This window comes from Peromyscus leucopus, chromosome 8b, assembly GCF_004664715.2.
Source record: "Peromyscus leucopus breed LL Stock chromosome 8b, UCI_PerLeu_2.1, whole genome shotgun sequence".
NCBI lineage: Eukaryota > Metazoa > Chordata > Mammalia > Rodentia > Cricetidae > Peromyscus > Peromyscus leucopus.
The window spans coordinates 95,664,734-95,689,255 of NC_051086.1; the positions used below are offsets into that span (position 1 = coordinate 95,664,734).

Here is a 24,522-nt window from a genome sequence, read left to right on the forward strand (position 1 = left end):
TCTTACAAGATTGGGTTTGCACAAAACATCGTTCCCATGGAGCGAGAGTTCTGCCCACAGTGGAGGACCAAGCAGGTTCTTCCGAGTCAGCAGCTAGAGGCCCAGCTTTTCCTGCAAGAGCACCCTGGCTAGCCTTGGGTTCTGTTTCTCTTCTGTCCCCTCACCCAGCCCCTCAGAGAGGACAGCTGGTTGGCCATGTCTCTGGGTTTCAGTGGGGCTGCAGATCTGAAATTGTGTTGGGGACTTTTTCATCTTGACAGAACTACAGAGAAGTCAGGGGTTGGGATTTATTCAGATTTAAAACTGGAGTTAGTGTATAAGCCCCGGGGGCCTGAAGGGTAGCAGCCAGGCTGGAGGAAGAGGCCAGCCTGCCTCAGACACGTAGAAAACTGGACACTTTGTACTTACCCTCCGACCAGCCAGGACTGCAGCTCTGCGAAGTGCCCAGAAGTCGCCCTTTGTCGCCTCCACTAGCCAACAGCTTTTTCCCAGAGCCAGTCAACTCCACATACCTGAAAAATAAAAAACCCCGGGTCTCAGGTGGATCTGGGCTCTCTGCTCCCCCACCCCCACCCCAGACAGCATTTCTCTGTGTGCTGGGATTAAAGGCGTGTGCCACCGCTGCCCAGCGGGCTCTCTGTCCTAATCGCTTCTCTGTCAGCAAAGAGTGACCCTTGCTGCCTATTCTCAAGCCCTTTGGGCATTATTAGACCAATAGCTGGATCAACCCTGGCATAGAAGCCTCATTAGCCCATCGGCCTGCATCTCAGTGTAGCCCTGGCGGCTGGGGAAGGAATCCTGGGTTCTGAATTGCTGTGTTCTGAATCCTGGGTAGTGCAAAGGGGAGCGTTAACCAACTGACCTCTTTCTACCACACACTGCCGCAGGCACAAGGGTTACCTGGGGGCTGACTCCAAGGCCTGTACTTTATGCTGAGCTGACGCCGTGGCCTCCTTTGTGAACAAAATGGTGCCAAGCCCCAGCTAGAAGGAGCAGGCAGGCATATGGGAGTTCCTTTCTTGGGGAGACATGCAGATATACAGGCTGTGACATTCTACCCATGCCTCTTGCGGGATGCCTGGGATGTTTTGTTGGTTCAAGATTTATTATTTTAAATTATTGTAGTATTGTGTGTTGCATATGTAGTAAAGGCATGTGCACTTAGAGGCCAGAGGCATCGGATCCCCTGGAGCTTGAGGTACTGACAAGTTGGGAGCCTGAGAACTGAATCCATGTCCTCTGGAAGAACAGCAAGTGCTCCAAACCCCTGGGCCACCTCTCCAGCCCCTGGATGCCTGAGTTTTACAAGGAGGAGAATATGTTCTACCTAGCATTGATGAGATCAAGGAATAGAAAGACTCCTACCTGGGAAGATGGATGAGTGGATAAAGTGTTTGCTGTGTAAGCATAAGGACCTGAGTTCGATCCCACATAAAAAGCCAGCCTGGGAGGGCTGGAGAGATGGCTCAGAGGTTAAGAGCACTGGCTGCTCTTCCAAAGGACCCAGGTTCAATTCCCAACACCCACGTAGCAGCTTACAACTGTCTGTAACTCCAGTTCCAGAGGACCTGACACCCTCATACAGACATACAAAGCAAGACATTAAAGCACATAAATTAAAAATAAATCATTAAAAAGGCCAGTCCTGGTGGTATGTTTGTTATCCTAGTCCTGGGGGGCAGAGATCGGCAGATCCGAGAGAGAGAACCTGTCTCAAAAAATCAAGGTGGAGATCTCCTAAGTAAAACCATCCAAAGGTGACCCCTGGCCTGTGTATGTTTGCGCTTGTGCAAGCACCCGAGTGCCGAGTGTACACACACACACACACACCCCAAAAGTTCAGTTGCAAATGGGCCCTGCATCTGAGAGCTGCATCTGTTGTACCTACCCTTCCCTGAGCAAGAGACCTCCACCAGATACTTGAAGGGGCTCTTTTTTCTTTTTCTCTTTCTCTCTTTCTCTCTTTCTCTCTTTCTCTCTTTCTTTTCTCTCTTTCTCTCTTTCTCTCTTTCTTTCTTTCTTTCTTTCTTTCTTTCTTTCTTTCTTCTTTTTCTCTTCCTTCCTTCCTTCTTTCTCTCTCTCTCTCTCTCTCTCTCTCTCTCTTTCTTTTTTGTTTGTTTTTCAAGACAGGGTTTCTCTGTGTCGCTTTGGAGCCTGTCCTGGAACTCACTCTGTAGACCAGGCTGACCTCAAACTCACAGAGATCCGCCTGCCTCTGCCTCCTGAGTGCTGGGATTAAAAGTGTGCGCCGCCGCCACCGCCCAGCTTGAAGGGGCTCTTGATGACTAGGTTCAAGCCACACCCAGAGGTTTAAGGGGGCCCCTACAACCCATGGCTGTTCCTTGGCCGGGTTCCTTTCTCAGGTCATCTTACCAAAGCTCTCCCTCGAGTCCTGCCTCTGCCCCTCACAGTCAACACTGCAGCTCTTCAGTAGCCCAGACACCAGGATTACCTCCTGGAGAAGCAGCAGGAAAGACCTACTTCCTGAGGGCAAGCCCAAGCAATGTACCACTGTTTTTGTTTCTTTTGGGCTTTCTGAGACAATCTTAGACAGCACTCAGGGGGGCCCTGAACTCAAGACCGTCCAACCTCAGCCTCCTGAGTGTGGGGACTCCAGGCATGAGCCACCACACACACAGGGGATTTTGTTTTGCTTTTTTTCTTCTCCTTTTTTATTTATTTTTATTTTTCAAGACAGAGTTTCTCTGTGTAACAGCCCTGGCTCTCCTAGAACTAGCTCTGTAGACCAGGCTGGCCTTGAACTCACAGAGATCCTTCTGCTACCTCTGTGGTACACGCCTTTAATGCCAGCACTCAGAGGCAGAGCCAGGCAGATCTCTGTGAGTTCAAGGCCAGCCTGGTCTACAGAACAAGATCCAGGAGGCACCAAAACTACACAGAGACAAAAAGGGCCTATGATACCACTGTTGGGCTTCTTTTTTAAAACATTTATTTATTTTTATTTTATGTGCATAAGTGTTTTGTCTGCATACATATATCTGTAGCACATGTATGCAGTGCCCACAAAAGCCCGAAGAGGGCCGGGCGGTGGTGGCACACCTTTAATCCCAGCACTTGGGAGGCAGAGCAGGCGGATCGCTGTGAGTTCGAGGCCAGCCTGGGCTACCAAGTGAGCTCCAGGAAAGGCGCAAAACTACGCAGAGAAACCCTGTCTCGAAAAACCAAAAAAAAAAAAAAAAAAAAAAAGCCCGAAGAGGGCATTGGCTCCCCTGGAACTGGAGTTACGGACAGTGTGAGCCACCAGGTAGGTGTTGGGAACTACACCCTGGTTCTATGCAAGAGCAGCCACTGCTCTCCAGCACCTATTTTTTTTTTTTTTTTTTAATTAGCAAACCTTCCTTCCAACTGTCCCATCTACTTTACAATTATCTTTTTAGGGCCTTTGTGTATTAGCTACTATTCTTGTCACTGTGAAAATTAGGGAGGATTAATTTTGGCTCAGGATTTGAGGGAATAGAGTATGGTCGGGAGGCCAGGGTGGTTGGGTGTGTGGGATGCTGGTCATGCTGAATCTATATATTTAGGAAGCAGAACGAGATGAACCTCAGTGCTCAGCTGGTTTCCCTTCCCCACTTTTAGTCAGTCGAGGACCCCAGCCCAGGATGAGTCTTCGTCAGCTCCACCTCTCTGGGAACATGATTCTTGATCTAGCCAAGTTAGCAAAGGTTGACTACCACCCTTACCAACGGTGATCAAACACATCACTTACAGCATCCTACCTCTATAATATAAGACGCATCAAATCCATCTCTAGAAGTCTCCGAAGTCTTAACAGTTCTCACAGAGGTCAATGCAGTTCCTCCGGAAGCTCAGGAAACCTCTTTCACTGTGAGCCTCTTCTGAGGGCCACAGGAATATATCATAAGAACTCAGCTGGTTATGGCAAAGTCACTACCTGGAGGGATCAAGGAATTCCTTCAGAGGAAGCCAAATCCCAAGGAGTTTTTGGTGTTACTTGGCTTGTTATATATCAGCTGTATTCTGTTATGAAAATCATGTGTGCCTTCATAGTTTTTCCAATTGACTTTTCCCTAAGAAGGACTAACAGTGTGGACTGATCACTCTCTGGACATACACATTCCAGCCATTTGGAGAACAGCCTCAGGAAAGGCTTCCTCCTTAGCCACTTTCAAGGACTAGCAGTAATAAACAGTCCACATGCAAGTCTCCTGATTTAAGGTAAATTCTACAAGGGGACACCGCCTAGGTCAGCTGGATGTTCAGTAATAGCTTTACACAATTCAGCTTGGACCCTCCTTTCTTACAGCCTTACTAACTTTATAGACCTCTAACTACTTACCTAACCACTTCTAGGAATATTTAGATAACCTTCTGCGCCGACAGCTATGCTCAGCCAGAACCCCAGTTTAAGCCTCCCTGTAATTATCATCATTGGCAGCATCTGGCCGGGTCCATCCCCAGATGGAGGAAAGTACCTTATCAGAGATACCTCTGTGCTCTCTAAGAACAGACTTAAGCATCCAGACTACCCGTTTGAGAAGGCCTGGTGGATGTGCCAATTAAGCTTAACTTCCTCCTTTCCCAAACCTTACCTCTAGTTCCAGATCTCCCTTTAACTATCACCAGAGGCATCTAGCTGTATACAGGTTGCCTAGGGACTGAACACACCTCCCCCCACCCTGCAGAAAAATGGCAGAGAGCTTGGACAGATAGGAGCCGCAGGAAAAAAGAAGGCAGTTTTATTTTCTCCCATTGACCTAGCACCTCATAGATTTTTAGCAGAAAAGCACAACACAGGCCTGTTTGGTAACTTCAAGACAAAGGGAAAACATAGAAAAGGAATCAACAGTAAACTTCTTAGATGACGGCCAAGGAAGGGAGAGGCCATCAAACCCGGCGATTTTTCCCCATCGCCTCTGGTTTGCATTTGTTTTTAAGGAGCTGGCAATGGAATCCGGAGCCTGGTGCATGAGAGACCAGTGCTCTGCCACTGAGCTGCATCCCTAACCCTAAATGAAGATTTTCTTTCCTTTATTCTCTCTTTTTCCCCACTTGGTTTTTTGAGACAGGATTTCTCTGTGTAGCTCTGGCTGTCCCGGAACTTACTCTGTAGCCCAGGCTGGTCTTGAACTCACAGAGATCTTCCTGCCTCGGCCTCCCCGAATGCTGGGATTAAAGGTGTGTGCCACCACCGCCCGGCTGGAAATCTTTCTTTTGAGACAAATTCTTGCTAAGCCCCTCAGGCTGGCCTCAAACTCATGATCCTCCTGCCTCAGCCTCCCAGGTAGCTGGCTCCCAGGCACATTCCATCACACCTGCCCCTCTCAAAGTGGTCTCAAACAAACAAAAACACCCACCACAAAATTAGGCTCTTGGTTTCACAGTGTTGTAAGATAAAAAATTAGAACCAATGGATCTAAAAGGCGGCCCTCACTACCTTCACAGTAGGTCTTCAGCCAGGAGCCCAAGTCTCTGCCAGCTCATCTCTCTGGGTTCTCACTCTCTGGCTCCCAGGTCCCAGGTGCATCTGCTGTTGCCGGCCACCTCCCCTCTTCCTGAACACCTGTTCCACTGCCCATGTGGCAAATACTCCTGAAGACAAATCTATTTTGTTGTCGGCTCCCTTGATGAGGCCTTTCTGGACCGACTGTCCCCTGTGGTTCTGTTTTCCTTTGCCTAACTGAAACAGGCTAACCACCCACGATTCTCTCTGGCTCGTAGATCTGCCACTGTGAACAGCAACCAGGTTATTGCCTTCACTTCAGTATTGTAAGACCTGCTGGCTCAATGCCCGGTCCAAAGGCAGTCTTCAGCAAACGTGTATCGAACAGATAGGCTGCAAAAATGCGCATCTCAAGATCTCAAGGTACTTTTCCCTTTCCTTTTTTTTTCCTTCTTTTTTTAAAGGCAGGGGTCACTATGTAGCGGAGTTGGATCTCAGGATCCTTTCACCTTAGTCTCCCAAGTGCTGGAGTCACAGGTGTGTGGCACCACATCCAGCTGGTGCTCTTGTCTTTGAAGTCTTGGTACCTATGAGACCCCAGCTCCAATGTAACAGTAGCCCGGAGTGGAAGCTGATAAAGAACATGAATGACTACGTGGGACACCTGCAAGGGCTGGAAAACTGTCTCCATCACGTTCATGGGAGAAAACAAGATTGGCGCCGAACCTTCCAGCCGGTGAACAACCCGTAGACCCATACGGTTAAGGTTTGTCTTTTTTTTTTTTTTTTTTTTTTTTTTTGAGACAGGGTTTTATGGGAGTCCAGGCTAGCCTCACACCTGCTACGTAGCTAAAGCTGGCCTTAACAAGTGCTGAGATGACCTTTAGGCATGCACCACTAATGTCCAGCAAGCTTCATCTTGAATCTGTGTAGCAGACTCCATTGGCTCAAGCTATGAACACACGTTGGCGGGTCCCCACTGCAGATGCTAGACAGGCCAAGAAGTTCCCTTACCTGGCACAGTCCTAGGTGCCTGACTGCTCTTGTGGCCCCCGTTCCAGAGGCTGGCAGACACCAGGGCCATAGTCATCTCCACCACATCTGCTTCTCAGCCCTACATCCACAGCCTGACATCATTTTGCGGGGACCCGTTCCCCTGTATCCTCGGCTGGCTATTGCTGGCATTGACTAAGAACAATGCCTCCCCCTACTTAGGAAGAAAAAAAAATGTGAAAAGGGGGGGAATAACCATGATGCAAGAGGCCTGGGAGAGGGACAACCTTCCATCCGTTAGAGCAGTGGCTAGTAAAACTCCACTGCCCAGGGATAGGATGCTCTGAGCCCGGCCCACCCCTTGGGAAAACGAGGTAGGAGTGAGCTCCAAGTCATGAGCGAAGGCCATTCTGGTCTGGGGTAGCTTGGTCCAAATTTTCCCTCTTCCTTCTATTCAGCTGCCTCCCTTCTCACCCCAGTCTCCCCGCCCCCATGACCTCAGGGCATCTTCCCAGCCCCCAGGGTCCCACCCATCCTCAGGGCCCTCAGCACCTGTGGTGTGTGGTCCACAAGCCGTTTCCACCCGTCCTGCTGCTCTCAAGACACCATCTTCAGCCAGCCTAATCCCTCTTTCTCTGCGTCCTCATCACCTTGCTTCAGAGTCCGGGCCCCAATGCCATGTTTCCTTCCACCGTCTACCAGCCTCCGCTGCCAGGAGGTTGCTTCCTGCTCTATGCTCTTCTTCAGGAGCCCTGCCACTTCGTGCAGACCACTCCTCCCCAGCTCCCGGGACTTCGCCCTGCCCCCTGCCTCGGCTGCAGCGGTCCCTATACCTTTAACAAACCTCCACGTGCGTGCTAACGGCGGTGACAGCATTTCCTCGTCTCTGCGCCTCCCGTCCCTGGAGGCGCAGCCCATTGGCTGCTGGCTTCCTCTGTGCTCGTTCGAATTGGTCTCGCTTCAGGAAACTCAAACCAATGAGCTCTCCGCGTCGGTCTCCCCCGCTCCGATCCTGGACAGCTATTGGCTGTCCTGGCCCCTGGGCTCCGAGAATTTAGGACTTGTGAGCTTGTCTGGGCCACTAGCAAATTCTTCCCAGGCTAGACGCCCAGGCTGAGCAATTGGTTCCGAACCCAGAGGAACCCAGGGCCAGGCGACGCCGGGTCACGTGGCTGGCTGCCTACATGACGTGCGGGCTGCTGAGCGTCACCGTGACGTTCAGGCGACCTTCGAAGTGGCCAGGTTACCTCCGTCACCTGTGTTGGAGTGCTGTCATGGACCTGGGACCGATGCGCAAGAGTTACCGCGGGGACCGAGAGGTGCAGCCGCTGCCGCCGGGGCACGAAAAGGGGGTGCCCCTGAGTCAACTACCAAGGGGTTGGAGGAGCGCCGTGGGGCCTCGGGGGCCACTTATAGGGCAACCGGATTTAGGGATCACCCTGATGGGGAAAAGGGGGTTTCAGAGACAGCAACTGAGGAGGAAAACGTAGGATAAAGGTGTGCTCATAGGCTCCTGTCGCAGTGGTAAGGGGTACTGACTTCAGAACCCACCCATGTTGGAACCCAGCCCTTTTCTGACCATATTACCTTGGGCAATTTATCCTCTCTGGGCCTCAGTTTACTAACCTGTAAAGTGATAATATCTACTTTATAAGGATGCTGCGGATTTAGGGGTTTTCTTTCTTTTTTGTTTTTTGTTGTTGTTTTGTTTTGTTTTTCAGAGACAGGGTTTCTCCGTGTAGTTTTGGTGCCTGTCCTGGGTCTCTGTAAACCAGGCTGGCCTCGAACTCAGAGATCCGTCTGCCTCTGCCTCCCGAGTGTTGAGATTAAAGGCCTGTGCCACCACCGCCGCCGCCGGGCGATTTAGGGTTTTTCTAATTTTTTCTCATTTAGTATGTGTGTGTGTGTGTGTGTGTGGTGTGTATGTCAGAGGACAAATTTTCAGTTGTTTTTTTTTTTTCTTCCACCGTGAAGGTCCCCCAGGATTGAACTCAGGTCGTCAGGCTTGGTGGCAGATGCCTTTACCTGCTGAGCCATCTCCACAGCCTGTATTTAGGCATTTGTAAAGTACTTAAAACAGTCACAAAATAAAGAAGGCCGGGCATCAAGTTCCAGGACAGCTAGGGCTGTTACACAGAGAAACCCTGTCTCGAAAACCAATAATGATAAAAATAAAAAAGAAGTGGAGGGTGGGTCTGTCGCTCAGTTGGGAGAGTTCTTTCCTGGGGTGCACAAAGGTTCTGGATTTTATCCTTAGCGCAAAATGAACTAGGCGCGGTGGATCCAACGTTCAGGGTCCTTCATCCTTCTGCTACCCAGTGAGTTCAAGGCTAACTTGGACATTCTTAGTTTTTACCACCCTCAGCACCTCCTGGGTCTTTTCCTGTCCCCTCCTCAGGTCAGAGAGATAGATCCGTTTTGGAATTGAGATCTAGAGCTAAGCATTTCTGGAAGTGCTTGACTAAAATGTAGGTTTTCGTGAAACTTAGAACTAAATGATGAGGTGGCCCGCAGGAATTTCAGCACCCTCGAACCCTGGTTCATCCCTTTGTGGTTAGGAGATGCAGAAACTTATTGGGCCATTTTATGCCTGTAAATGGGCACAGACCCTACTTCCTGAGGACCGAACCCAGGGCCTTGTGCTTGCTAGGCAAGTGCTCTACCACTGAGCTAAATCCCCAACCCCGGTGGTGCTTTTTTGTCTCAAGGTCACTGTTGCGAAGATTAAATGCATTTATATTTGAAATGCACCTCAACCCATACCGGGCACAGAGTAAGCATTATGTGTTCATTAAATGAAGTCAAACTCTCTTCCTAGGCATTTGAGGAGGCTCATCTGACCTCTCTGGACCCCATGAAGCAGTTTGCTTCCTGGTTTGAGGAGGCTGTTCAGTGTCCAGACATCGGAGAAGCCAATGCTATGTGTCTGGCTACCTGCACCAGGTAGGCACAGCCGTGGGCCCCTGTGTGGGTGGGTCCAGATGGAGTTTGAGACTTAGGAAGACCGGCCCACACTAAGTGCATTCACCTGTGTGTCTGCAGTTCTGTTATAAAGCCCCAGCTGAGTTACTGATCTCTGAGTCCCAGGAAAGCAGTCCTTAACTGGTAAACCAAAAGCCAGCGCACGAAATACACTTCACTGATAAAATGCACTTCCTTATACTTGATGTATCCACTCACGACTCATGACCCTGGTCTCCCTCATGCTCAAGCCCTTTCCCTCTTTTGAAACCCAGCATAGGATTGCCAGTCAGTCCTACCCTTGGAGAGATCTGTCTCTCTCTGTGTCTCTGCCTCTCTTTGGCCTCAAACTCCTGCCTCCGAGTACTGGAATTAAAGGTGGGCCACCACTGCCCGGCAAGATATCTCTTATATTAGCCTCTTAATTCAGTTGTTCACGTCCGGTCTTAGGAAAGCACCAGGCTTCACCACAGGACTTTGACACCGGCCTCCGAGTATTACCCAGGGCTCTGAGCGGAGGACCGTCCGTCGTCACCCCTTTTGAGTGATCAGTTGGCTCAGTGCTTTGTTGCTGGCCCGTTCTCTTCCAGTCTTACGTGCTTTTTTCAGAGTTGTTACAGCCAAGTACTAAAGACGGGGTGGCTCAGGCAAGGAAAGTTTACTTTTTACACGTCTGGAGGCCGGAAGTCCAAGAGACTGTCAGGGATGCTGTGTGCCGTACATCCCTCAGGGGGATACTGATCCACAAGGAGCCCCCAGACAGTGGCACCACATTTGTGCCTCCAGCGCAAATTCCCAAGGGCACTGTGTGATGGTGTTGGACCCCAAAGCTTGACTCTGCCTCCCCGCTCCCCCCTCCCCCGGTTCGTGACCATGCGTTTGTTTATGTGATCGCACGATTGATATTTGCCTCACTCAGGGCGTGGCTGAGGGAAGGGGTTGCTCAGGGGTGGGAACACTGGAGTGGGTTCTGACCCGGTGCCCTGCTGTGTGCCCCTAGAGATGGAAAACCCTCTGCCCGCATGCTGCTGCTGAAAGGCTTTGGCAAGGATGGCTTCCGCTTCTTCACTAACTACGAGAGCCGGAAGGGAAAAGAGCTGGTGAGGGTTATGTCCTTCCCAGGGCTGACAGGGCTAGCCTCCACCCTGGCTTACACGGTCTTGATTCCTCTGCTGCGTCCATTTCTTCCTCTGCTTAGACTCCCTTCTGCCTCAGGCCTTTGCACTCTGAATGAACAAACCACACCCACCTCCAGGGTCCGCTCCCCAATCAGCTGCCATTCCTTTACGTTCAACCATGCGGTCTCTCATTAGGAAAGCCTTCCTTGGCCGGGCGATGGTGGCGCACGCCTTTAATCCCAGCACTCGGGAGGCAGAGCCAGGTGGATCTCTGTGAGTTCGAGGCCAGCCTGGACTACAAGTGAGTCCCAGGAAAGCGAAAGTAACAAGAAACCTGTCCGAAAAAAAAAAAAAAAAAAAAAAAAAAAAAAAAAAAAAAAAAAAGGAAAGCCTTCCTTACCTAACCCGGGTCAGCCCCTGGCACATGGCACTGTTTGCCCGCAGTACACCTCACAGCTTTACTTTGTCTTTTTTTTTTTTTTTTCAGCTTCTGACTGTGCGTTTATTTATATGGTGACCTGACTGACATTTGTCATCTCTGTGGAGTAAAAGGATGCCACTTTTATTTAATCTGTTTTGTCCCCAACACCTGTTCTAACGTACACAGGAGTTGGCATTTCATTTGTATTTGGTCATGCCACCCTGAGGCGCATTCCACATCACCTCTCAAAGCTCCATGAGTGAGCTGGGTGTGGTGGCTCACACCTCCCAGTATTGAGGAGGCTGAGGCAGGAGGATTAGGCACATTTAAGCCACCCTAGGCTACAGAGTAGGACCCTGTCTCAAAAACAACAAGACCAACACAAACAATAACAAACATATCTAAAAACACAGCTATGGTGATTGGAATGGCCAGGCCTCACACTTCACTCTGGAGTTAAACCGGCTTAAACCAGCTCTATCACTGGTTGTGTGTACTTCAGCATGTCACTCTGCCCCTTAGAGCCTGTCTTCAGATCTGTCACGGGGGTTCACCTTTGAGAGTTTAAATGAGAGGCAACAGTGTATGCATCTGTGGAAAGCCTCCTCCGTGTCCTGCCTTCCTCCTACATTCAGGAAGCATCGTTTTCCTGTTCCAATGGTACCCATGGCTTCTCTCTTCTTTCCAGGACTCTAATCCCTTTGCCTCTCTCGTCTTCTACTGGGAGCCCCTGAACCGGCAGGTGAGTGAGCATCCCCAAGACAACTTCCAGTGGACGGTGTGGGCAGGGGTGAATTTATAAATGAATGTGGGGAGGGTGTCCCCAGACCAGGCACATATTCTGCCTCGGCCTGGGTACTCTGCCTCTCACCCAGCTCTCAGACAGGCTGCTTGGAGCCAAGGGTGCCAGGGCAGCAGAGAGAGAACAGGGAGATACGGGGCCTGTGCTGGTGAGAGGGGGTGGTAGGATCAAGCATCACCTAGCCCGGGTCATCCGTGAGCAGGTGCGTGTGGAGGGTCCTGTGAAGAAGCTGCCCGAGAAGGAGGCTGAGAACTACTTCCATTCCCGCCCCAAGAGCAGCCAGATTGGGGCTGTGGTCAGTCACCAAAGTTCTGTGATCCCCGATCGGGAGGTAAGTGGGGCTCCTGCATGATCCTCTTGATTAGTGAGGCCCTGGGCTCCTCCCCAGAGGCTGTCTCCAGGAGATGCCAGAGTCCTGTCAATCTAGCAGAGAGGAAAGGATGATGATGTCCCTAGGGGAGAAGAGAAGGAAGAAGGAACACAGGCCGCCTCTGTCCGGCCCTCCTGTTGACCATTACCCCAGCTACCTTGCTCACCTCTGTCCCTCATACCTGGCCTGGGTCCTGCTCCGGAGCCTATGTCCCTAAGTCCTTAGGTGAATCATCACCCATGCCTGGCTCTTTCTCTGTCTTCCCTGAACAGTACCTGAGAAAGAAAAATGAAGAACTGGAGCAGCTCTACCAGGAACAAGAGGTGCCTAAACCAGAATACTGGTAAGTGATACCTGTGCCTGGTGGACATCCAGAAAGGAAAACAGGGCCCTGTCTGTGGAGTTATAGATCTCCTTCTCCAGGAAGCCCTCGTCAGCTGCATCCCAGGAGCTTGCTGCAAGAGAGCTTGGGATGAGAGGGGACGAGGGCACAGTAAACCTCTGCTTCTTCCCGTAGGGGTGGCTACATCCTGTACCCCCAGGTGATGGAGTTCTGGCAAGGCCAAACCAACCGCCTGCACGACCGCATCGTCTTCCGCCGAGGCCTGTCAACAGGAGACGCCCCTCTGGGAGCCATGACCCACCGCGGGGAGGAGGACTGGGTATATGAGAGACTTGCACCTTGACTCTGGACTCGGAATGTTGGGGGATCATCAGCTGAAGGAGAGTGGGTGGGGGGTCTGCTAAGAGAGGGTGAAGGACTGGGAGCGGGGTCTGCCTTTCTCTGCGTGTGAGGGGGCACTTGGGTTTAAACCCAGGACCTTGCTCATGCTAGGCAACACTCTACCACTGAGCTATAGTCCCAGCATTTTTTCTCAACCTTTTCTTTTGGGACTAAGTTGCCTAGGCTGGCCTTGAACTCTCTGTGTCTGTATGCCAGACAACCCTCGACCTTGAGTTCTTCTCGCTGGAACTTTTGAGTCGCGGTGATCTCAGGCTTGAACCACCAGGCCCCGCTCTAGTCCTTACTTTTAAACTGAGCCTGTTCCCTTCTCTAAGGGAAGCTTATATCGAAGTCTCCCCAGGACTCACCCTGTGAGCTCTCGCACTCAGCTGGCATCCAGCAGCCGGAGTCGAGTGTGCTCGTGTCCTGGAGAGTCACAAATGGCCAAGAATCTCGCAATGATCCCCCTTTGCTTTGCTTGTGGTTTTGGGGGGCAGCAGCGGGTATGCCTCAGTTTCCAGCAACAGAATAATAATCAGGCTGCAGATGTGCGTGGCATACCAGCCTTGGAAAGGAGCCAGGGCCAGTCTTACGTTGGCTGTGACTCAGCCAGGATCAGAGAACTGCTATTTGTTCTGGTTGGCCTTGAACTCGTCACTCTGGACACTGTGCTTGTTTTGACCTGATGGGTGTGTGCTTCATCCTCTGTCGCTGACCAGGGCTCCCCCAAGGCAGTCCTTTCTTGTGTCGACCCCCCACTTACGCCTGGGTCCATAAGGACATTGACCCTGTGGCCCCCAGACTGTGACTTTATTAGTACGTGCAAATGAGTTGTTGAGGAGAATACCTTGTTGTACCCCCTCCTCTTTAGGGGGTTGTGTGTCCCCAGTTTTTAGCATAATCTCAGCTGTCATTTCCAACATGCAAGTTAGTGTGTAATAAAAACTTGTTGGTCATGTGTGATATTAATGTTTAACCTGATTTCATTTTGTCGGCCCCCACGAGGAGGCGTATCTCCGCCCACAGGGAAGTTGCGGAGTGAGTGATACAGGACTTTCCTCCTTCCTTGCTTCTAGCCAGACAGGTTGGGTCCAGCAGGGGGAGCCCACTGGCTAGGGTTGACCCTTGCTGGGCAGTGGAGGCCAGTTCCAGGCGGCCCCTTCTGCCTCCCCCTTCCTCCGCTTGGGTGGCTTCCCAGTGAAACTGTGGTTGATAACCATGGCCTCTCCCAGCTCCTGCACATATTTGCACTCTCGGTTCCTCCTCCTCCTCCTCCTCCTCCTCCTCCTCCTCCTCCTCCTCCTCCTCCTCCTAGCAGCTCCTGCAAGCTTGCAGCTTCCCAGCTTGGGACTCCCTGGGGCAGCTGGATCTCTGGAGCCAGCCATGCCTCCAGTTTAGGGGGACATGCACTGTCTCCCTGAAAGATTCCTGCAGAGATCATTCTGGGGCTGTGATGGTGCCTGTAAAAGACTTAGAGACCCGGGACCCCATGGAAGGAAGTGCTGGGGATACTGTTTAGCAGTAGAGTGTGTGTGTGTGTGTGTGTTGTCTAGCATGTGTAAATTCAATCCTCAGCACTGGGTGGGGGTTGGGGGTATGTGGGGGGGTGTAATAAGCCAGGTGGTATGGTTCATGCCTGTAATCCCAACACTTGGGAGGCTAGAGCCGGGAGGATTGTAGTGAGTTTGAGGTCAGCCTGGGCTACATAGTGAGTTCCAACTTGGGTGGCGGTGTGAGCTCCTGTCTCAAAAAAGCAAAACAAACACGAATCTATACCCAGTACCTATCTTCATTCCCTCTCCAGGATGAGGTAATCTCGGGATGAGCTGATGCGACCTGCAGTATGGGTCTTAGAGGACACCCAGCCCCTGAGCTAATGGGTTGGCTCTCTCCCATTGCTTCCAGAGCTTGCACATTCGCCTTGGTGGCCGTCACCTCCCAGTGGCCTAAGACCTAGACATTGTCCTGTCTCATTCCGCCCCCACCCACCCCCGCCCCGTCCCGTTCGCAGACGATAACTGATTGTTCTTGTCCATACCACTCCAACACACAACCATAGAGATTTATGAATGGAAGGTGCTGGGGGGCAGGGCATCATCATGGTTCACACATACAGGCCAGCTCTCACTTTAACCGAGTGCCTGACTAAGGGCTGGGGATTTCACCTCTCTGACCCTCAGCTAACTCGAAGATGGAGCTGACAGCAGCTGTCTCGGTGATGGGGAGCTGGGGGATGGGGGACTAGGAAGACAGCCTGTTGGAAGCCGCGTGTGTGGTAGCTAACAGCAAGGTTGCAAGACTGGAGACATCTCAACTCTTTGTGGGAGACTTTATGAACTGGGTAACTAGTGAGACCTAGAAAGTCCTGGGGAGAAGAAAGGGTGCAAAAGGCTGAGGCAAAGGCAGGGCCCCTGAGTCTATTTTCTGTTCAGCCCCCGGTCTGCCTCCCTTATCCCCTGAGCTCCCCTGGCCTGGGCGAGGCACCTGACAAAGGTCTCCTTGTACAGGTCTGTTTGTTTTGGCAATAAACTTCCTCAGCAACAGCTCCCTAGGGTGGGGTGGCCCAGCCGACTTTGAGGAGCTGACCTGGAAGCTGCTGGACCACATAGTTGAGTGGCCACCGTGGTCTCTTGGTGTTTCCCACCATGAGTTCCAGGGATTTGGCTGTTTTTTGTTATTTGTTTGTTTGTTTGTTTTTTGTTTTTTTTTTTTTTTTTTTTTTTTTTTTTTTTTTTTTTTTTTTGGTTTTTTGAGACAGGGTTTCTCTGTGTAGCTTTGCACCTTTCCTGGACTCACTCTGTAGACCAGGCTGGACTTGAACTCACAGAGATCCGCCTGCCTCTGCCTCCTGAGTGCTGGGATTAAAGGTGTGCGCCACCACCGCCCGGCTTGGCTGTTTTTTGTTTTTTTGTTTTTTTTTGTTTTCAGTTCTCAGGTCCTGTGGCTTGGGCATGAACCTTAACATTACAGGTGAGAGCTCTCCCCTGCTTCTTAAACTAAAGCAGTGGACATGGTGGCATTCTGTAAGGAAAAGGAAGGAAATCATCTGAGACTCTGAGGCGCTTTTGTTATATTTCCTGAAACAGGGCCTTCCTGTATACTCCAGGCTGACCTATGAATCTACAATCCTCCTGCCTCAGCAAGAGCTGAGATTACAGGGATTTGCCCTCAGACCTGGCTTTACAGAGAAGTCTATGAAATGTCTCCAAGCTCATCAGGCTATTAACTGGTGGCACCAGAATTTAAATCTGGGTCCCAAACTGAACCACTGAGAACTACAACGGTCCACCCCATTCTCTTAGAGCCCCAGGCTCTCTGTTGTCCAGGGGGGGGTCCTGTCTCCTTCCCTTATCCCCTGCCATATGAAGCCTAGCTTGGTGGCTGAATTACTGACACAGGCCCACACGGTCACACTTGGGGGCCCTTCCTGAGATCTGAAGAGCTCAAAGACTCACTTCACTTGCACGAAGGTAGAGATGTGGCCATCCCCATACATGTGAGGTAAGAGCGTAAATACCTCTGTTTCTGCAGCATTGTTTATTACTAGGTAAAACCTACCATTACTTTTCAAACAAAATTCAAGGCTCCAGGACTGACTTCTGGGGCTGATCCATCTTAAATACTATCTGGGAATGGGTAGAGGAAAACTCCATCCATTCCTCCAGTTTGGACCCTTGGGCTAGTGAGGTCTCCCTTTGGGGTTATGTAATTCAGCACCCACACAAGGGGCAGTCGAGGCAATAACTCAGGAGTTTCTGATCTGGCCTTCTGTTGCAGCCCAGGCAGTGCGGTGTCCTTTGCCCCTCCACTCTGGGGAGCAAAGTTCCAGGAAGTTTACTCCTTGAATTAAGAGGTGATCTCAAGTTCAACAACTCCGCCTCTGTCACCAAGGAAACCGCTATCACGTGACTTTCTGGAACCTCTGCTCTCCTCGGATTGGTCTGGGGGAACAAGTCACAGGTAGAGAAAGTAGAGGGAACAGCGATCCAAGTTCACCCTTGACCCTGTGCCCAGGGAGAAGGTGGGGTCTGTCAGGCTCCCAGTCTGTTCTCTGCCATGCTGCCTCCCCGTGAGCCAAGCCACTGTGCCAAGGACGGTTGTACTTCTAGGTGGCCATTTTTCATCCTGGACCAGAGTGCCTTTGTATGTGATCATGGGGAGAGGACCCTGGGATCTCCCAGGCCCTTCATAAATCTGGGGCACATAAATACAAACCTAAGAACCAGGCGATCCTGCCAGCAGGCATCACCTGCCACCATGGCTTCAGCTATGACCAAAGAGGCCAGCGTGGCAAGCTCCTGCCTCGGACCCCACCAGTGGCAGGGAGCAGGGAGGTGCTAGTGTCCTCCTCGGCTGCCTTCATTGTCCTTTGTCCTCCCTGTCATCAAAGAGGTTGGGGTTCTCTGCCAGCATGGCCCGGACTTTTTTCTTCTCCTTAAAGCGGCCGGAGTTGGAGACTTTGACGTGTTTGCCTTTGGTGTTCTTGTCCACAATCTTCTCCAGGCGGGTGTTAAAGTCGCTGTGAGGGCCTTCGGTGTCGGGGCCGGGCGGCTCAGCACCTCCCTCCGTTTGGGCGTAGGTGTCAGGGATTTCATAGAGCACTTTGGGGGTGGATTTCTTTTTCCGGAGGAAAGTCAACTTCCACCAGCCGACTTCAGTCATGGCGGTCCCTAAGCCCAGGCCGGGCTTTCTGCTGGACCGAGGGGGAGAGACAAAGGTCAGTAGGTGGAGTGGATGGATACTCGGATCAGCCATCCCTAGGCTTATTCATAGTTACGGGCTGTTTTAAGAGCTGGTTAACGCCTAGAATCCTAGCACCGAGGCTGGGCTGGGAGGGTTGGGAATTGGAGGTTAGCCTGGGCTACATAGTCAGGCCCTGCCTCAAAAATAACAAACAAACAAATAAATATAAAGAAAAATTTGAAGGTAGGACTGGAGGGTTGGGAAACGAGCCTTCAAAGCAGCCATTAACGGGAAAGCCACTGAGCCAGGCAAAGGACAATGTGACAACCCCACCCCATTGCCTTACAAAGCTGGAGAGAGAAATCTGAGGCCCTTCCTTCCAAGCCTTCAGGCTACAGGTTAGGGGAACCCCTTACCTAGACACACATAGCCTGGTCTTTGGCACCATGACCAGTCTTTCCCACCTCTGCCCAGTGTGGGCAGGCCATTGACAGGTCACGCCGGCAGAAACCCCCTGGCTGTTTCGCTTGGAACTCGTGACAAAATTAAATAGAATTTGCAATAGTTCCAGACATTTGTCGTTCCCAACGGTGAGGAGCATGGGCCCTTCCTGAGGAGAGGACTGGGAGCAGTGGTCTAGGACTGGGAAGCTCCGCCTAGACTCTTGGCTTCGGCCAAGTTACTTCTCAGGGCCTCGGGGTCCTTATCCGTCCCATCCAGTCCTAACACTCAGCCCAACCGTGACTGCCTGTCCACACGGGTAGATCAGCCTTGCGAAGTTAAACTTAGGAGACAGAGTAATCATTAGCAGACTGTTCTTTTCCCCACCAGCAAGCTGCCACAGGACAGGTGTTTGAAGGAGAGTTAAAAATTTGCAAGGCAGTCAGGTGGAGCCTGGGAGACGCCATCCTCACAGGCTGTGCTGTATGAACCCTTCTCTAAGGTGTAAGGTGGGATTTGGGGGTGAAACCCAAGCTTCACAGCTCACAAGCTGTGTGCCCTGACGTGGAGCCACCTCTACACAGACCTCATCTTTTATTCATTCCCACAAAGGTACATATGAGCTAGAGGAAAGCCAGGGAATGAAGCGCTCTGGCCACAGAGATGTCTGTAGCATGGGGGGGACGGAAGCCTGGAGGGGTTAAATTCTATGAGGGAGCTGAACGACATAAGCAAAGGCCCCTCTGGGCCAGGGAGGTTGGAGGTCTGGTCTTATGACCCTAGGCATGCCCTGGGACAACACTGGGGGAGGGGGGCGCGGAAGCTAACAGACCCCAGAAAGCTAGGTGGCCAGGCAGCCCAGACTTGTGTGTGTCACCTCCTTTAAAAGCCGATGGGGGGGGGGGCTTGGGAGATGGCCAGCACACAAATGCACCCGCCTCCCGCCACCAAACCTGAGGGCCTGAGTTCCATCTCTAGAGCCTACACGCTGGAGGAAGAGAATTGATTCTCAAAAGTCCTCTGACTTCGCCAAATAAACCATGGCATGCACCCCTTATGTACACGGAAAAGTATTTTTTTGTTTGTTTTTGTTTTTCAAGACAGGGTTTCTCTGTGTAGCCCCAGCTGTCCTGGAACTCGCTCTGTAGACCAGGCTGGCCTCGAACTCACAGAGATCCTCCTGTCTCTGCCTCCCAAGTGCTGGAATTAAAGGCGTCAGAAATGTAATGTTTAAAAAGCTGATGATGGAGGGAACTGGGAGCATAGTTAAGCAGCAGAGACTTTGCCTAATATAACCAAAACTCGGGGTTTAATCCACAGCACCAAACCCTCCAAATCTTGATGGCCTTCTTTACATTTTCTAAAATCACCAGAAAGAAAAAAAAAAATGCAAATTGAGTACCAGTGGGGTTTTGTTTTTTTTTTTAATAAGTAGAAGAAATACAGGGTGCTGCTTTCTCTCTTTCTGGCTTTCTGATTTCCATAATTTCCATAATGTGTATGGGCATTTGGGGGAGGGGAGCATATCCCATTCAGAAAAAAACAAAAGCAAGACACTGGCCTAGACTGGAAACAAGCTGAACACCCCTTGCCGCTGCCCCTTGTGGTGACTCCTACCCCTTTACACACGCTCCCTACTCCCCCCCACACCCCACCCCCAGCCCAGGAGACTCTTTCCCATTCCTTTGTCCATGAAGCAGACCCCAGTTGCTGCCCATTCTACCCTCTCAGCTAGTCCAAGTAACAGAAGCTAATGGAGATCTTATGCAGCTCCCACTTAGAGCGGGGTGGGGGGTGGGGGAGGGACACACGGCACTTGGGGAGCAGGGGTGAGGGCTGGAGGGGTACTTCCTGGCACCTGGAGAGTTGAGCGCACCAAGGGACAGCCTGAGAGGTTTGCCTTGGCAGTGTGCCCCTCCTGGGCTTAGCACAGCCTTGCACAGAACTGGGTGTTCCAGAGCGGGTTACCGGAAGGAGCTGTAGGAGGGCAAGGAAGGAGGGACAGGGTGCCCGCTCAGTAGCTGCCCTGTCGACCCACCACTGCCCATCTGGAGCCGCCAGAGACTTGGGGGACTAGAGAGGCGGCTGGCTGATCTAGTCCTGCATCTACTCGAAGCATCTGACTTCCTAGCTCTATGCGGGAGAGAGGCTTCTGCCCATACCAGTTAACATGTACCCATTTTAAGAGGTACTATATCTCACTGGACGGTGGTATTGCACGCCTTTAATCCCAGCATTCAGGAGGCAGAGGCAGGCAGATCTCTGTGAATTCGAGGCCAGCCTGGGCTACAGAGTGAGTTCCAGGGAAGACTCCAAAGTTACACAGAGAAACTCCGTCTCAAAAAACAAACAAACAAAAAGTACTGTATCTCAAGGTAGCATTCCCAGAGCCTACCTCTCCTTGAAGTTGATGGAGCAACAGGTCACAGGCACTGCTTAGAAGATTGTTAATGGGAACAGCTTAATGCCTGCCTTGGTGTCCTGTGTCCTGGACTTGGACCCTGGACTCTTATGGATGCTTTTGCTGGCCTTCCTGTCCTCTCTGCCCAGGACACCTAAACACCTGAACTAGTGTTTGTCCCTTGAGGCAAGCCTAATACATGGAAATCTGGTTTTGTAAAACAGATTAAGTAGTGGACTATTCTTTCTTTTGCATAGTAACTCAGCCTCACCGGTCTTTAGTGCACATAAAAACCAGTACAGAATACAGCCTGGCATGGTGGCACCCACCTTAAATCCTAGCACTCAGGAGGTGGAGACAGAAGGATCTCTGTGAGTTTAAAGTCAGCCCACTCTACATAGGGAGCTCCAGGTCAGTCAGGACTACATAAAGATATTCTGTCTAGCCCGGCGGTGGTGGCGCACGCCTCTAATTCCAGCACTAGAGAGGCAGAGGCAGGCGGATCTCTGTGAGTTTGAGGCCAGCCTGGTTTAAAGAGTGAGTTCCAGGACAGCCAGGGCTACACAGAGAGAAATCCTGTCTTGAAAAACCAAAAAAGGAGAAAGAAAAGAAACTGTCTAAAAACAAATGGGAGCAGGGGGTATGAGCCAAGTGTAGGAGTTTACACTTGGAATCTCCGACCTCAGACAAGATACACAGTGAATTCAAAGCCAGCCTGATCTACCCAACAAGACTCAAGTTCAGCCTGGTCTCCAAGTGAGACCCTGTCTTAAAAAATGAACAAAATGAACAAACAAACAACAGCAGCAAAAAGTGGCTTGGTGTACAAGCTTCCCAGATCTCCAGAGTCCTAAAGAGTAAAATGTTTCCAGTCACATGCTAGTGCATGATCCTGGAAAGCCGGAGGTTAGGGTGGGGGTGGGGGACTGGACACAGGACGGATCTGGGAGTGGACACACCGATCTAGCATTTGGTGAGGCCAGCTGTCTGCGTATACAGGGCCCCGAGATGCCAGGTGGAGGGCTGGTCCCTTGCCCTGGGCCTTGCAGCCGTGGGATGAGGGAAATCAGGTCCCAAGGATGCCAATCCACCTCTGCGGTTTGTGTGGCTTCAGGGCCCATGAAAGGCCTTGTAAGACAACTTGCCACCTCTTGCTTCGGGTGGCTAGCACCATGGCATGCACAGAAGTGCCCAAGACAGGTCCCGTCACCCCAGCTAGAGCACTATCTGAAGGGCTTTGCCCGGAGTGGGCCTAGCTCCTTCTGAGCGGGACGAGTTAACCATTGACTGAGTCAGAGGTGGAGGTGCAGGGAAGGAAGGGTATCAGTTCTGCACCGTGGAACCTGCTCCCCCTCCTCTGCAGGCCCTTGACCACCCTGAAGGAGACTGGGTAGGAAGTGGGAGACGTTTCTACCAGATGGTCCGACACACACAGGTTGTGGGCCGGAGGGGATGGTCTTGAGTGGAATAAGAGTTAATAGTGAAACTTCCTCGGCAGGAATTCTGGTGGAGGCCTGGGCATTCTCCCAGAGGCCCGTGGGGTGAGGCTGGATGAAGACAGGGTCTGCTGGGCTTCTCCACCGTGGAGGCAGGAGGGGGAACCCTGGTCAGGTCACAGTTTCCCCACCCACCAGTCCCTGCTGCCTGTACCTGTAATCCGGACTGCTCTGTGCTGGAGGTGAGGCTTTCCCTAGAGGAGCTGAATGTAGGAGCTGCAGGTGAGACTGGAGGAGGAGAGGGTGTCTCCGGGGTGTCACGCTGGCCAGACTCAGCCTGGAGAGGTGGGTAGGAGCAGCTGCAGGGCAGGTGTGAGGGAAACAGGTGCAGGAGCAGGTACCTGCTGGCTGCGCAGGAGCTCCTGGAGTCAAGGTGAACCTGAAACCCGGCCCCTCCCAGCTAAGAAAACAGAAGCAGAGGCCGGCTCAGGCTGATGAATATTCATCAGCCCAGAAATCCAATCCCAGTGCCCCTGCATCCACCCAGAAGCCAGTGTCCTCCTGGGATCACCAGGCTAGAGGACCGAATCTCAAGGGACGTCTGGGATGGGGGAGCCCGGGAGCCTCCTTCCTCAGTTTCCCAGCTCCTCGGGGTCCTGGTTGCACTCTGAAGCCATTGCCAAAGCCACCTCCACCCATTTTATCTTCCAAAGAGGTTCAGACCCCTCTCCAGCTCTGGCCACCCCCTGGATGTTGCCAGGGCACTACAGAGAAAGGGTTAAGGGCCCGCTGCTCCCAGAGCGGGCTGGGCATCCCAGCTTCCTTTGAACTCCCTGAGTTGAAACCAGCCTCTTGTTGAACTGGTTGGCAGACCGGTTCCCAGACTGTCGGCTCTTCCCCCACCCAGAGCTCATCTCCAGGCAGGGGGACTGGGATTCCCCCCACCTGAAGGCCCCCTGGAGATCTCACTGGAGGAAAGGGGGGCAGCCTGGTATGTGGGCAAGGCTCTTTAGACCCCTCACATAGCCTCCTCCTGCTTAGAGGTGATTTGGGGGAAGGGGGCTTAAAATAATATGCCAAAGCCAGGTGCAGTGTAACCCTAGCACTCAGGAGGCTGAGGCAGGAAAATCATGAGTTTGAGGCTAGCCTGGGCTACATAGAGAACTCTTTCTCAGAATGCTGAAATTGCACAAAGAATCTCCTATGGGCAGAGGGTTTCTGCATAAGCGTCAACTTTTCTCAGACTCCCAAAGAGAAAGTGGAGGTGGAGGAGGAGGAAGAAGAGGAGGAGGGGAGAAAGGAGGAGGAGGTAGTAGGTGTAGGTAAACAGAAAGGCAGAATGTGTGTGTACACAGCCACCTCCCACAAACCCACCTCAGCCTGGCAGCTGGCCTTGGGGAATGCTGTTGGGTAGTTGTCCTGAGGCATATCCTTCAGATGGGCATCTCTCCAGAGTAAGAAACAGCTGCCGCACAGCCAGGGTTCTGGAAGCTTCTTGTCCCTAACATACTCAGAGCTGCCTTCCTTCCTCTCTGGACTGGGTATGTGTGCCCGGCACACAGCAAGGTACTGGGCTAAAAAAGGCATAGAAGTCCCTGTTTCCCTGGCTCTCTCCCCACGGCGTTTGACTCTAACTAGCCAACTCTCAAGTCTTCCCCATCAACAATCTTGTTTCTTTATTCCTCTCTATCCTAATAGCCCCCCTGCCCATCCTAGAGAACCCTTGGATGGACAGCCCTTCAAAGGCTTCCCATCCCATGGCCCACACTGGAGTTCCCTCATCCCTGGCTCTCTTAGGAGGGAACCTCCATATCAGTGGCTCTCAACCTGTGGGTCACGACCCCTTTGAGGGTCACATATCAGATATTTACATTACAATTCATAACAGTAGCAAATTCTTTTTTTTTTTTTTTTGTTTTGTTGTTGTTGTTTTGTTTTGTTTTTCAAGACAGGGTTTCTCTGTAGCTTTGGAGCCTGTCCTGGAACTCACTCTGTAGACCAGGCTGGCCTCGAACTCACAGAAATCCGCCTGCCTCTGCCTCCCAGTGCTGGAACTAAAGGCATGTGCCACCACGTCCAGCAACAGTAGCAAAATTACAGTTATGAAGTAGCAATGAAAATAATGTTACTGGGGGACTGGAGAGATGGCTCAGCGGTTAAGAACACCGACTGCTCTTCCAGAGGTCCTGAGTTCAATTCCCAGCAACCACATGGTGGCTCACATCCATCTGTAATGAGATCTGGCACCCTCTTCTGTATACATAATAAATAAATAAATCTTTAAAAGAAAATAATGTTATTCTTGGGGGTCACCACAACATGAGGAGTGTCACGGCATTAGGAAGGTTGAGACTATATAGACTCAACTTCCAGACTCTTCTTCCCGCCCAACTCTCCTGAACCCAAGCTCTTCTTTGGGGGCCTATATGGGAGCAGAAGGTGCTTAGGAAGGTGAATTCAGGAGCACTGGCTCTGCTCTGAGCTAGGAATAGCTTCCTTACACACTCAGTTTTCCAAACCAAACTCCTATTCATCCCTCAAAACATGAACTCATAATTATTACACCTCCCATAACAGCAAGGGTTTTCTTGTTCTCCATAGAAGTTGCTCTTATATTTTCATTGAGTAAGATATAGATGCCATGACTGATTTATGTATACATGCATATGCACGCATACAGATAAATAGAATATAATGAGATGCTCTAGTGCTGGGCTCTTTTATAGACTCTTGGCTCCTTAAACCCA

General features: G+C 51.4%; 2 protein-coding genes and 1 long non-coding RNA gene across 9 annotated transcripts in view; 1 reads left to right on the plus strand and 2 right to left on the minus strand.

The window, feature by feature from the left end:
• LOC114692942 overlaps positions 1–7,471 on the minus strand; it is a 30,406-nt gene extending 22,935 nt beyond the window's left edge. For 2 of the 6 annotated variants that reach the window (XR_005090472.1, XR_005090477.1), the window contains exons 1-3: positions 6,971–7,245; positions 5,420–6,635; positions 409–512 (exon numbers count right to left, since the gene is read on the minus strand). This is a non-coding gene — a long non-coding RNA (uncharacterized LOC114692942). The other 4 variants (XR_005090473.1, XR_005090474.1, XR_005090476.1 and 1 more) reach the window with 4 other exon arrangements.
• On the plus strand, positions 7,449–13,779 carry Pnpo (pyridoxamine 5'-phosphate oxidase). The gene is made up of 7 exons (XM_028869049.2): positions 7,449–7,737; positions 9,237–9,361; positions 10,380–10,479; positions 11,607–11,660; positions 11,923–12,051; positions 12,363–12,433; positions 12,608–13,779. Exons 1-7 carry the CDS (start codon positions 7,603–7,605, stop codon positions 12,774–12,776), a joined length of 783 nt encoding a protein of 260 aa, XP_028724882.1. The 5' UTR covers positions 7,449–7,602; the 3' UTR covers positions 12,777–13,779.
• A 2,552-nt stretch (positions 13,780–16,331) lies between these two features.
• Prr15l (proline rich 15 like) lies at positions 16,332–22,219 on the minus strand. 2 transcript variants are annotated; one of them, XM_028869048.2, is made up of 2 exons: positions 21,990–22,219; positions 16,332–17,504 (listed from the first exon to the last, which is right to left on the minus strand). In XM_028869048.2, exon 2 carries the CDS (start codon positions 17,474–17,476, stop codon positions 17,174–17,176), a length of 303 nt encoding a protein of 100 aa, XP_028724881.1. In that variant the 5' UTR covers positions 17,477–17,504; positions 21,990–22,219; the 3' UTR covers positions 16,332–17,173. The 2 variants fall into 2 exon arrangements, with proteins under 2 accessions (XP_028724881.1, XP_028724880.1); XM_028869047.2 differs by having other exon boundaries at positions 16,332–17,507.
• Positions 22,220–24,522: the final 2,303 nt, after the last annotated feature.

What these genes read in the sequence shown, in the direction of transcription:
- Pnpo (XM_028869049.2), top strand. Translation starts at nt 7,603, where the DNA reads ATGACGTGCGGGCTGCTGAGCGTCACCGTGACGTTCAGGCGACCTTCG. An exon ending in GCCGGAAGGGAAAAGAGCTG is followed by an intron (nt 10,480 to 11,606) that starts GTGAGGGTTATG and finishes TCTTCTTTCCAG; the next exon opens with GACTCTAATCCCTTTGCCTC. An exon ending in GGGAGCCCCTGAACCGGCAG is followed by an intron (nt 11,661 to 11,922) that starts GTGAGTGAGCAT and finishes ATCCGTGAGCAG; the next exon opens with GTGCGTGTGGAGGGTCCTGT.
- Prr15l (XM_028869048.2), bottom strand. Translation starts at nt 17,476, where the DNA reads ATGACTGAAGTCGGCTGGTGGAAGTTGACTTTCCTCCGGAAAAAGAAA.